General features: G+C 43.4%; 1 protein-coding gene across 2 annotated transcripts in view; it reads right to left on the bottom strand.

Annotated features, from left to right (window-relative positions):
• The window catches only part of ATR (ATR serine/threonine kinase), an 80,837-nt gene extending 68,555 nt beyond the window's left edge, over positions 1-12,282 (bottom strand). The window contains exons 1-6 of one of the 2 annotated variants that reach the window (XM_039487232.1): positions 12,010-12,282; positions 10,582-10,673; positions 7,871-8,014; positions 3,272-4,161; positions 1,887-2,077; positions 743-931 (exon numbers count right to left, since the gene is read on the bottom strand). In XM_039487232.1, coding sequence (XP_039343166.1) covers positions 743-931; positions 1,887-2,077; positions 3,272-4,161; positions 7,871-8,014; positions 10,582-10,673; positions 12,010-12,068 — 1,565 coding nt within the window. In that variant the 5' untranslated portion in view covers positions 12,069-12,282. Of the gene's footprint in view, positions 1-742; positions 932-1,886; positions 2,078-3,271; positions 4,162-7,870; positions 8,015-10,581; positions 10,674-10,851; positions 10,945-12,009 lie in introns of those variants that run through there. The other variant, XM_039487234.1, reaches the window with a different exon arrangement.
• Positions 12,283-12,839: the final 557 nt, after the last annotated feature.

Below are 12,839 nucleotides of genomic sequence, written 5' to 3'. Positions count from 1 at the left end.
TGGGGAGCCTGCGCACCAAGTTCTCGCTTCTCCCCCCCCCCGAACATCGCAACCAGCTGATTTCCACGGGCAGGAGGAAGGGGGAGGAAGAGCGAGGATGCAGCGCACCTCCCCCCTCCTTTCCCTGCCTCCTGCCCGCAGCAATCAGCTGGCTTGCGGTGTTCAAGAGGCAGGGAAGGGAGAAGGAGCATGCACGCCGTGTCCTCGCTTCTCCCCCCTCCCTCCTGAATTCTGCAAGCCAGCTGATTGCCACAGGCAGGAGAGGGAGGAGTGAGGACAAGGCGTGCGGAGTAAAGGGGGGGGGAAGAAGAGGCGGGTTAACGGTGGGGGGTTGGGGGAAGGGGTGGCATGGGCAGGCCAAAGGTTGAGCCCCCCCACCCCTGGTGCTTGCAGAGTAGGGGAAGCTGCCACTGCTGTTGAGCAACGTGCTTCCCCTAGCCTACAGCACCTTCATTGTCTCCAGTGCCTGTGCCTGTGTGGGGTAAGGCGGGGGCACCTCCCAACTATTGTACTGTACTGTATGGAAAAATAATTTCCCTGGAACTTAACCCCCGCCCCCTTTACATTCATTCTTATGGGGCAATTGGATTAACTTAACATTTTTCAGGAACATAACTACAACGTTAAATGAGGAGTTACTGTATGTACACAGGTAATCTTATAGATGTTACACAAGTTTACAAAGGAGTAATTACACATTTACAAGACACCAGGAGATAAATGTTCAACTTGGTACTTTTACCTGTTAGAATTTTGAGAACAATGAACAGTACACAGGGCAGCTAGTCGTAGTACTACTGCAATTCCTTCTACAATGTGAAGAATGTCTGATGTCAGAGCATCTTGCTCCAGGAGAAATACTAAGGAGGCAGCTTTCTTGTTTATTGCATTCCACAGCATGCTCTTCATTTTCATGTTCACAGGACTAAGCCTGTAATTAACCACATTATTTTAGTTTTTAAAAGTATTTGTTCAGCAACATACAATTCCTTGTAAATGATGCTAGAACTAACCAGTTTTGGAGGTAGGAATATAGCTGTAGAAAAATGACTACTTACTTCTTATATTTTGAGAGAACAAAAAACAACAACTTCAGAAGCATAAATTAATATTAATTCATAAGGAATAAAGCTTTGGTCAATTATTCTTGAAAAAGTCAGCCTCACATGAAGAGCTGTAGAAGACGCAATCATCTTTTCTAAAAGTGTTATCATGGGTCAAAGATGTAACTAACTGAGAAAACAGAACAATGGAGTGCTTCAGTGTTGCCCCTTGGGTGAGATGGGTTTTTTATGGTCTCTTTTGTCCGTTAATTGCAACATCAGGAACTAAAATGTGATCATTCAATTATACAAATAACGAGTAATTTTAGATAGGAACAAAACTGTATTCGTTTTTAAAATTACAAATATCGACACAAATATTTTTAAAGTGAAAATGAAATACATGTAGATTATGTATTATCATGGAGTATTTCGGATTCCAGAACAAATGATTGGGTTATATATTGTGTTGTGTGTGGCTTACACAAACTGACATAAAAACTGTGAAACAGACAATTTAAAAATATTACATACTCTCTATTTTGCTATTTTAATTTTAGCTACATAAAAAATTCAAGGTTGTTTGATGTTGATGTATTAAGCAACAAAAGGTATCCTTTTTTTAATTTTAAATTAAATTTGGCAAATAATGATTTAATCCATAAAATGATCTCTGGATATTTATACTTTGAAAAATAAAATTGAAAAAAGTAGATCCAATGCAGGTGTTGAATTGTAAGATGACAAGAAGGATTACCTTAAATGCAACTATTTCACCATCCAGTTAACTGGCAAGAGCTAACCAAACTGCTATAGAAAATAGTTATTGAATAAATATCATACGCTGCTAGCACTGGTGATTTCTTTGGATGCTTTATTGATAGACTTAGCCGTTGCTTTTTTTCTGGAATTTCATCACTACTACTGCTCCATCCATCTGTATCAGAGGTATCCAGCTGGTTCCGACACTGAAGCTCCTGAATGATTTCCAGCCCTTCTGTTTTTAATGCTGCATAAAGTGGACTCACCAGATACTACAACAGAGAAATGTGCACACACACAAAAGTAGTATTAAGTATGCTGTTTCTTGTTTTGTCAACAGAGATGGGGAGGTGGCAATATTTTGTACAAATGTTTCACAAGTTTATGTCAGCTCCAGAAAGCGCAAAAAACTCCTGTACAAGAATCTGGTTCCACAAACACTTATACACATGGAAAATCAACTTACAAGAGTAACCCCACTGAACTCTATAAAACTGTATAGAAGTACTTATGTGAATAAGTGTTTTCATGCCTCTCAGTTATGTGTCAAAAGCTTTCATATACCAGTGCAGCTTTCTGTGCTCTTTTCGGAGAGTGGACTGCTATTGCTAGTTCTCTTTCGTTCACATTATTTAGCCATTAGTCAGGATTATCCATTCAGTCTGTTTTATTCCCTTATTTTATCTATGCAATAAATATCAGGGAAACATGTTACTTCTATGCCACTTATTTTTGTACTCTACTTAGGTTTAGAAACCAACTTTGCACAGAGACCTTGAAAATCCAGCATGGGTTTCCTGTTTGCTAGACTACAGTGCTGGAGGTAGTCTTTATCTAGTCAGGTAATTTTACTAGTGTTGTATGAAATTGTTATCTGCTCCTGTATACTGTTAACCTGTCCTGTCATAAACTACATACATATCTGTAGCCTCTCCTAAATTTCACACTTTTTTTTTTAATAAGTTCAATAAGATTCCCCCAACCACCATACAAACACATCAATAGCATCTTGGCCGGAAGAAACATTATCTAATTTCTCAATCTTTCCCATATAACTAAAGATGACCAATCTGCACTCATTAAAAACAACCTATTTATTAACAGAACTCAAAAAATGTGCTAGGCACTTTAAAGTATAAATAAAGATACACTGTACATTCTTCAGGACAGGGACAATCTTAAGCCTCAATTCTACATGATGATGTGTGTGGGCAAGACCCTGTACCTGCATGGAGCTCTACTGGCTTCATGTGGCTCCATGCAGGCATAAAGGTCCACCCATACACATCACATAGCAGAATCAGAGCCTGAATTTAGATATTATATAATCACAGAAACAGAAAGAAAGAAGGACATGATTTACCCATAACCCATTAATCTACCTTAAGACATTTCTGAAACAGTTTCTAGGTTTCTTCCTTACGTAGATGGATTACAAAAACAACATTTTTTTCAGATTAACCTACCTCTTGTTCTTCTTGACTTCCAACTACATTAACAAAAATACCGCAGATGGTGCAGATATGGGCCTTTCTTACTTGTAAAGCAGATTCATATCCAGCTGGAACAAACTTCAAAAAGTACTGAAGTATGTGACACAAAGCAGCTTTCAACTTTTCAGACTTAAGCTGTCTAAGCACATCAGCTTCAAACAGTGCTCGAAGCTTCTCTAACAGCATATTTAGGTAGACAGGTTGAATATTTACATAAGAATCTGTTTCAAAAGGAAATAATGTCCTCACCAAACGTAACAGTGGTTCTCCAAAGAGTTCTAATTTTCCAACATCCATTTCAAGTATTGACTGTAAGATTCCAAAAAAGACTGTGAAGAAAATGCCAGCAGGCTGTTCTGGTGGCCCTCCTAATTGAATCAATTTTATTAAAAGGTTCACGGCTAAAGCTTTAATTTTTGGTCTACCATACTCCAACAGTGAGCAACCTATCCCCCACAGAATAAGGTCCTCTCTTGGAAAAAAAACATCAGAAACAATGTCAATCAGAATGGTCATTAATGTAATTTCCAAGCATTCCACATCATGCATGCCCATCAGTTGTAACGTGGCTGAGCTTAAATAACCTAGATTTTCATTTGTGTTGCTTAAAAATCTGTTTACCATCACTGGCCAGACTAACAAGTTCCTCTGAAGCTGCCTCTGTATATTTCTTTCATGCAAGAAAATTAGATCTTGGAAAAGTTGCAGTAAATCTTTTGTCAGCACCTCAAAAACAGTGCAGCTTTTCGCTTTAAAAAGAAACAGGAGAGAGCAGATGACGTCACAGATGTTCTTGTGTAACACATGGCAGTTTGGAGCTGCAGCAATTCGCAGAAGTCTTGTTATAATCCAATTACTAAATTCTAAATAGAAAAAGAAAAACACACACAGAGGAAATATTGTGATTCATATGCTACAGGATTTACTCTTTAGAGAAAACTATGTAAATAATGTTTAATTAACAACTATATTTAACCCTCACACCCCACCAAAGATGAGATGAGTATAATTGGCCACAATAAATTGTACTAGGGTGTCTAAAATATCCATCTCATGCCACAGCCCATGGCTGACAGCCTATTCCAGCACAGTTTCCTTCCTTCACTACGGCTACTCTAAGCCCTGGTCTACACTACGAGTTAGGTCGAATTTAGCAGCGTTACATCGATTTAACCCTGCACCCGTCCACATGACGAAGCTGGTTTTTTTGACTTAAAGGGCTCTTAAAATCGATTTCTGTACTCCTCCCCCAACGAGGGGATTAGCGCTGAAATCGACCTTGCCGGGTCGAATTTGGGGTAGTGTGGTTGCAATTCGACTGTCTTGGCCTCCGGGAGCTATCCCATAGTGCTCCACTGTGACCATTCTGGACAGTGCTCTCAACTCAGATGCACTGGCCAGGTAGACAGGAAAAGCCCCGCGAACTTTTGAATCTCATTTCTTGCTTGGCCAGAGTGGCAATATGCAGGTGAGTGCAGATCTCATCAGCAAAGGTGACCATGATGGAGTCCCAGAATTGCAAAAGAGCCCCAGCATGGACTGAACGGGAGCTACGGGATCTGATCGCTGTATGGGGAGTCGAATCTGTGCTATCAGAACTCCATTCCAAAATACGAAATGCCCAAACATTTGAAAAAAATCTCCAAGGGCATGAAGGACAGAGGCTATAACAGGGAGCCCCAGTAGTGCCGCGTGAAACTTAAGGAGCTGAGGCAAGCCTGCCAAAACACCAGAGAGGGAAACGGCCGCTCCGGGTCAGAGCCACCGACATGCTGCTTCTATGATGAGCTGCATGCCATTCTAAGAGGTGCCCCTACAACTACCCCACCCCTGTGCTTTGACTCCGTCAATGGCGTAGCACGCAACAGGAATGCGGGTTTGGGGATGAGAAAGATGAGATTGAAGACAGTCATAGCAAGCAAGCAGAGAAACTATTTTCCCCGACAGCCAGGAACTGTTTCTCACCCTGGACCTGGAGTCAGTACCCCCCGCAAATCAACCCAAGGCTGCCTCCCGGACCCCCCGGCAGAGAAGGGACCTCTGGTGAGTGTACCTTTGTAAATATTATACATGGTTTAAAAACAAGTGTGTTTAATGATTAATTTGCCCTGGCATTCGCGGCCAGTACAGCTACTGGAAAAGTCTGTTAACGTGTCTGGGGATGGAGTGGAAATCATCCAGGAACATCTCCATGAAGCTCTCCTGGAAGTACTCCCAAAGCCTTTGAAAAAGGTTTCTGGGGAGGGCAGTCTTATTCCATCCTCCATGGTAGGACACTTTAACACGCCAGGCCAGTAGCACGTAGTCTGGAATCATTGCATAACAAAGCATGGCAGCGTATGGTCCCGGTGTTTGCTGGCATTTAAGTAACATCCATTCTTTATCTCTCTGTGTTATCCTCAGGAAAGCGATATCATTCATGATCACCTGGTTGAAATAGGGTGATTTTGTTAAGGGGACGTTCAGAGGTGCCCGTTCCTGCTGGGCTGTTTGCCTGTGTATGAACAGAAATGTTCCCCACTGTTAGCCACACAGTGGGAGGAGGGGTAAAGTGATAATCCCAGAGAATTGGGTGTGTGGGTGGGCAGCAGAGGGAGGTGTTAGTTGGGTTTGTGCTGCACGTTAACCCGAAAACCGCAGCCCCTCCTTTTGATTGCCAACCCATTTTAAATAGAGTCTACCCACTGTTCTCTAAAATGTGACTTTTTAACTACCACTCTCTTTTTTTTTCCTCCACCAGCTGCAAATGTTTCAACGCTCACACTATCTTCTTCTTCCCAGAGGCTAGTGAAGATTAGAAGGTGAAAAAAATGCACTCGCGATGAAATGTTCTCTGAGCTCATGCAGTCCTCCCACACTGAAAGAGCCCAGCAGAATGCATGGAGGCAGACAATGTCAGAGTCCAGGAAAGCACAATATGAACACAAGGACAGGTGACGGGCTGAAGATAGTAAGTGGTGGGCTGAAGATGATAGGTGGCGTAAGCTTGGTGACAGAAGGCAAGAGGCAATGCTGAGGCTACTGGAGGAAAAAACTGATATGCTCCGGCATATGGCTGAGGTTCAGAAAAGGCAGCATGAGCACAGACCACCGCTACAGACCCTGTGTAACCAACCACCCTTCTCCCCAAGTTCCATAGCCTCCTCACCCAGACACCCAAAGAACATGGTGGGGGGGCCTCCGGGCACCTAACCACTCCAACCCAGAGGACTGCCCAAGAAACAGAAAGCTGGAATTCAATAAGTTTTAAAGTGCAGTGTGACCTTGTCCTTCCCTCTTCTCCCACCCCACCCGGTGCTTCCCTTCTCCCTCACCCCTCCGGGGATAACTTGGCAGTTATCCCCCTATGTATGTGATGAATTAATAAAGAATATATGAATGTGATGCAACAATGACTTTATTAAAAAGCAACAAAGATTCCTGTGGCACCTTATAGACTAACAGATGTATTGGAGCATAAGCTTTGGCACCTTATAGACTAACAGATGTATTGGAGCATAAGCTTTGGCACCTTATAGACTAACAGATGTATTGGAGCATAAGTTTTCGTGGGTGAATACCCACTTCGTCAGCTGAGTGGGCTCCATGCTTGCCGTGGTATGGCGCCTGCACGGGTAACCCAGGAAATAAGGCTCGAAATGATTGTCTGCCATTGGTTTCACGGAAGGAGGGGGGCCTGATGACATGTACCCAGAATCACCCACGACAATGTTTTTGACCCATCAGGCATTGGGAGCTCAACCCAGAATTCCAGTGGGCAGCAGAGACTGTGGGAACTGTGGGATAGCTACTACAGTGCAATGCTTCGGAAGTCAACGCTAGCCTCGGTACTGTGGACACACTCTGCCAAGTTAATGGTCTTGAGTGGGGACACACACACAATTGACTGTATAAAATTGATTTCTAAAAAATCAACTTCTATAAATTCGACCTAATTTCATAGTGTAGACATGCCTAAGAGGAAACAGGAAAGACTTAGGGTAAGTAGCTAACCTCATTACCCTCACTGCCCGCCAGTTTTCAGCAACTAGCCCACTCTTCAGCACAGAGCTGTTCTTGATTTCATGTAAGAAAATTTCCATCCCTTAGCCTCTGTTGCAACCGCACACTGCCTCCATATTGATTCTTCCAGGAATGGGGCGTTCACTGAGAAGGATTCAGGAAGAGGAAGTGAATCCCAACTGGAGGAACTGATTTTGGGTCAGGACACCTGTCTCAATACACACTCCCAACCGCTGCAGATCCTTCTTCTGTCTCTTTGGCATGCCACCTCTTAGCATGCTTGTCAAAACCCAAGAAATTACCACATCTTCAGGATATCTCCCAGATGAACAAGAGGATACGACTATGTCCTTAGAGATGTATTATGCAATCCACATGTACAGAAATCTAATGCATCATACATTTAAAACAGGTCATCAAATACTCATTTAATTCACAACATGTAAAACAAGCACATGAAAGAGAGCAAAAATGGGGACACATATTTGTTTAATCTGCTGGGCATAATATGGAAATGTAATAGGTTATTTTCAGTGCTTAAATTAAGCAAAAATGTTTAAGAAAACTCACCAATGCAACTGCACTCAGTTTCCTGGTGATTTTCACTCACATTTACAAACATAAGGGGTGAAGATTTCATGATGTGTTGAATAAAATCAAGGAGCATCACAGAACTTGGCTGAGAATCAGTTTTCTTGACAAGTTCCAAAGCAACTGAAAAGAAAAGAAATATTCCCATTGCTACTGCACCTTAGTAACTTCAAACCTCAAGGAAAGAAACATTTCCATTATGGGAACTACTGTAGTACAACACAATATGGATTTTGTATGGCTACAAATCAGGAGAATATTTCATTATTACGTGTTCACAATATACATATTCTCAACTGTAGATACTGTATTCTACTGTATATCACATCAATATATATGAATAATTCAATTATAAAAATATATTTGTCTTAATTACTCATATGGGTACTATCAACGTGTATTAAAAAGCAATTCTTTTAATACCACTTGTATATACAACCAGTAGAAAATGGCAAACAGTAAGACTTGCTGTTTTTCCCAACCCAAACTTGATGGAAGTTAGAGAAACCCAAGCAGAAAACACAGTAAAAATTATTTTAAGGCTGGAAGAAATGTAAGACCCCCTCTCACCATCCCCACAGCCTGTTGAATCCAATACATTCAATGAAATAATTAAGAAATCCTGGATTATCCCATAGTTAACTTGCACAACCAACCAAAAACCTCTAACTACACCATCTCAGATTTTTCTAAATCCTCATGGTTTATAGAAAAAGACCAGGGAAAAGTTATTTATACAAAATTCTCAAGATCATATAGCAATTAAGTTACCAGAGGATTTATGTGATAATGTCCACTATTCAGAAGCAACATTCAAAGCAGATTTTTTTATTAGTAGAAAAACAGTGAGATAGAAGATCTCAATCACCTCATGTGTCTCAAGAAATAACAAACATATCATAGTGTATGTCATATACGTGCGTATTACTTACATTACCAGTTCATTAAGCAAAGAGCCATATCTAATCTACGGATAAGATCATGTCCCTGAAATATCTACTCATATATCTGCAGCAAAGTTGTTATATAAATACAAGACAAAGGGGATGCATGTATTCCAGAAACAGCAGAGCTTTGTTAATTCACACTGACAACTAAGAGCTCCACTATGAATTAACAAGTATTAATATTTATTATAACAGCATTCTAAAATTAAAAAATTAACTACAAATATTGACATAAGAACTAATCCTGCAAATCCTTTTTATGTGAATAGGGTCCTACCAATTTCACAGCCATGAAAAACATGTCATGGACCGTGAAATCATCCCTTCCCCATGAAATCTGCTCTCCCTTGCTGATGGAAGCCCAGAGCTCCTAGGTGATAGTCCAGACACGCTGGGGAGGGACAGGAGTTGCCCTTCCCCTGCATGGCTGTTCTTGGTGGAAAGATCACACGCACCTCCAAAGGCAATACAGAAATGAGGGTAGTACACCCTCACTCCTGCATTGCAGCAGCCCAAGAGTTGGGGTCCAGGCTTCTGTGCCCCCCACCCTTGCATGGCTACTGCTGCAGCACCGAGCGCCAAACTCAGGGATTCCTCCCCCAGCGGCTCTTGCTGGGCTGGGGGCTTCTGCTCCTGGTGGCTGCAGCCAAGGCAGCCTGATCTCTGGGGTTCTGCACCCCCACCTCGCAACTACTGCCGCAGCTCTGGGCACTGAGCTTCCTCCCCTGGCAGCTCGGGCTCAGGGCTTCTGCCCCTCTCCTGCACACCAGCCAGGGCTCAGGGCTTCCACCTCCCCCAGCCAAGGCTGCCAGGCTCTGGGCTTCTGCCCCCTGCTACTCCAACCAGAGCTCGGGGCAGTCTGGGCTTGGGGCCTCTGCCCCCTAGCCACAGCTCAGGGCAGTCTGGGCTCGAGGCTTCAGCCCTGCAACGGGTGCTCGGGGCTCCTTCCCCCAGGGCTCCTGCTGGGGCTCAGGGTGACCCAGTCGGGGGTTCCGCCCTAGGGCTTCTTTGGGGGCACCCATTTTTCTAGGAGGGGCTCCCAAATTGGTCAGGGGCCCCTACCTTAATCTGTCACTGGCTTGGACTAGCAGCTAGGAGCCCCCAGCTGGAGTACTCCTAGCAGCATGGGGGAGATCCTACCCACTTCCACCTCCGGGAACCTCCTGTAACTGCAGGAAGCTCAGAGACTGCTGCCTAGGCAGCACAGAAGTGAGGGTGGCAATCTTAGGACTCCCCTTACACACACGCACACCAACTTTGCAAACCCCCACTCCCTACAATCCCATTTTGGGTCAGGACCCCCACAGTCACAACATCTGAAATTGTGAAACTGACCAATTTTAAAACCCTCTGGCTGTGAAATTGACCAGAATGGACCATGAATTTGGTAGGGCCCTCCTTATCTGCAAGTAAGGGTTTTCAGGATCTGGACCTCAAAAGTACATTTTACGATGCAGAAGCCTTCATATTTAATGCATCATAATAGCTGTTTATTTATTCTTACAATTATAGTTTAGGTTTAAATATACTAATTTATATTATACTAGTAAGTACTTTGTTATGTATTTTATAAAAAATAATTAAATCAAGACAACATGAGACCTCGTTTTGTTACTAAATGTGTGTTGAAGTGAGAGGAAGAAAGTACCAAGTTTTTTTATGAGAATGTACAAAATGCAGATTTGCATGGTTCCACTGTATTTGAAAGAAAGGGATATGCCACTAAAAACCTGCTTTCCTTACCAACATCTACATCTGTAAGTATTCTGTCAATGAACTGGCAGAGAATTTGTCTTGGCTTCTGCACAACAGTATTATATTCCTCTGGACTGGCACTGAAATTAAAAATAAAGCTAGTTATAAAATGTATGTTACCACCTGAATACTTTTTTCATCTTAAAGTAAAAAAATACCAGTTATTTAAGATGTCTGAGCAATTCAGCATTATACACTGAATTTCAGATTTAGCATTGGTTCCTTCTAAAAGTCTTTAAAATCAGAAAAAGGTTATACTATGTATGAGAGAAGCAGGATTGTCAGGTACTGCACTGGGATGCAGAAAATCTGGTTTCAATTCCTGGCTTTCCCATAGTCTTGTCATGTGACTTAGCACAACCTCTCTGTATAATGGTGCTAATAATACTTTCCTACATCATAGCATTGTTGTGAGGATAAATCATTAGCATGTCTGAGGTGCTAAGATATTGCAGTGAGTGAGCATTGTAGATAAACTGGATAAACAGGGGACTGGATAAATTCATGGTGGCTAAGTCCATAAAGGGCTATTAGCTAGGATGGGTAAGAATGGTGTCCCTAGCCTCTGTTTGTCAGAGGATGGCAATGGATGGCAGGAGAGAGATCACTTGATCATTGCCTGTTAGGTTCACTCCCTCTGGGGCACCTGGCATTGGCCACTGTCGGTAGACAGATACTGGGCTAGATGGACCTTTGGTCTGACCCCGTATGGCCATTCTTATGTTTATGTTATGTTATGTAACCTACAAACAAACAAGTGGTCCATAAAGCTGTGCAGAGTTAAATAACACAAAGACAAAGTTAATAATAAAACAGCAGCAGAGAGACAGTCAGAGGTCCAAACACTGAAAAGGGCTTCATAGATTTTAGAATACATGGAGAGTAGATGCGGTCAGAGACGACTGTCCTAGGAGTTCAACCATCATGATCAGGGGGCATGCGTGGCTCGGCTGGACCTCTCATGCCTGCGGTCGTCCGGGGGGCTCGGTGGACCTCCGCAGCCTGCCCCCAGCTGCAGGGGACGGGCGCTCCTCAGCTCGCAGCGGCAGGATGAGCTGGAGCCCCAGCCTTTAGGCACCAGCTTGTTTTGCTGGTGCCTAGAGCCGCCCCTGATCATGATGAGGGATTTTTTGCAATATTTCTTTCAAATAATATTTAAAGTGTTATTTCTAGTTGTTTTTAATAGCGCCGCATGTAAATCATCATCACAGCTTGGGGACCCAGCGGGCCCGGCACATAAGGAAGTCATGCTACGGCTCTGCTACAGTGCTCATGTGGGGACCAGCGCTGACAACCCAGCGTTTGCTGAGTGGGTTTCCACGGGACATGTCGGAGCTCCAGCAGGCGCAGCCGGACCGAGGGCTCCCGAAGGGAGCGAGGAAAGGCGGTGTCTGTGCGGGGTCGCCGCAGACCTACCTGCCCAGCTCCCTGAGGGCTGGGATCATAGAGGCCAGCTCCAGCCCCTGCTCGGCCATTGCGGCGGCAGCAGCCTCGCTGGCTGGGAAACGCCGCCGCTCGCGCTGCAAGCTGAAGCGGGAGAAAGAGCTCTGGACGGTGCCCGGCTGGGCTCAAAACGCCTCAGTCAGTTCCTAGCAGGCCGTAGAGCAAACGCGTTCTCCTTGCCGCCTGGTAGAGGCTGGTCTGTTGCTCTGACGCGCCGCGCGCACGCAGCTTTGTCTCAGATAAGAGCAATACATGAGAGAGGCAGTGATGAGTGTATTACAGCGCAGACTTTGAGGGCTGGAGAAGAAACACTTTTTAACAAATACATAATTAATCTACCGCGGATAATTCACTGCAGATCAGCAATGCGCTGAATGCAGGAGTTGTACATTCGGGTTTTAAAAGTGAAAATGCAGAAATAACACAGTCTCTAGGCAGTTCACCCCAATTGCACAAATCAGCATACGGGCAAGTATGCAGGGACCTTAATGGCTTTTATTGCTACGGGGATGCCAGCGCCCCAATTTCTCTGTCTCAAATAGACGGAATGCAATGGCAATCTTTTTCACTCACTCCAATATTGTACAGACAACATTTGAAGCCATTCAATCCAGATAATAGATTTACAAGTACTATGTATTTATTCACCTGATTTAAAACTCAAGCAGTTTTTTTCAATCCCAGGTTTTAATTACCCTCGAGAGATTTGTCACTGCCAACAACAACCTATCAACTTTTCAGGGATCACGTGTGTAAAACAAAAAGAGGGAGGGAAAACGGTCACAAGACAAATAGGACTGCAG

This window comes from Mauremys reevesii, linkage group 9 (genome assembly GCF_016161935.1).
Source record: "Mauremys reevesii isolate NIE-2019 linkage group 9, ASM1616193v1, whole genome shotgun sequence".
Taxonomy (NCBI): Eukaryota; Metazoa; Chordata; order Testudines; family Geoemydidae; genus Mauremys; species Mauremys reevesii.
Note: the sequence above shows the minus strand (reverse complement) of the source record. Positions and strands in the feature narration are given on the sequence as shown.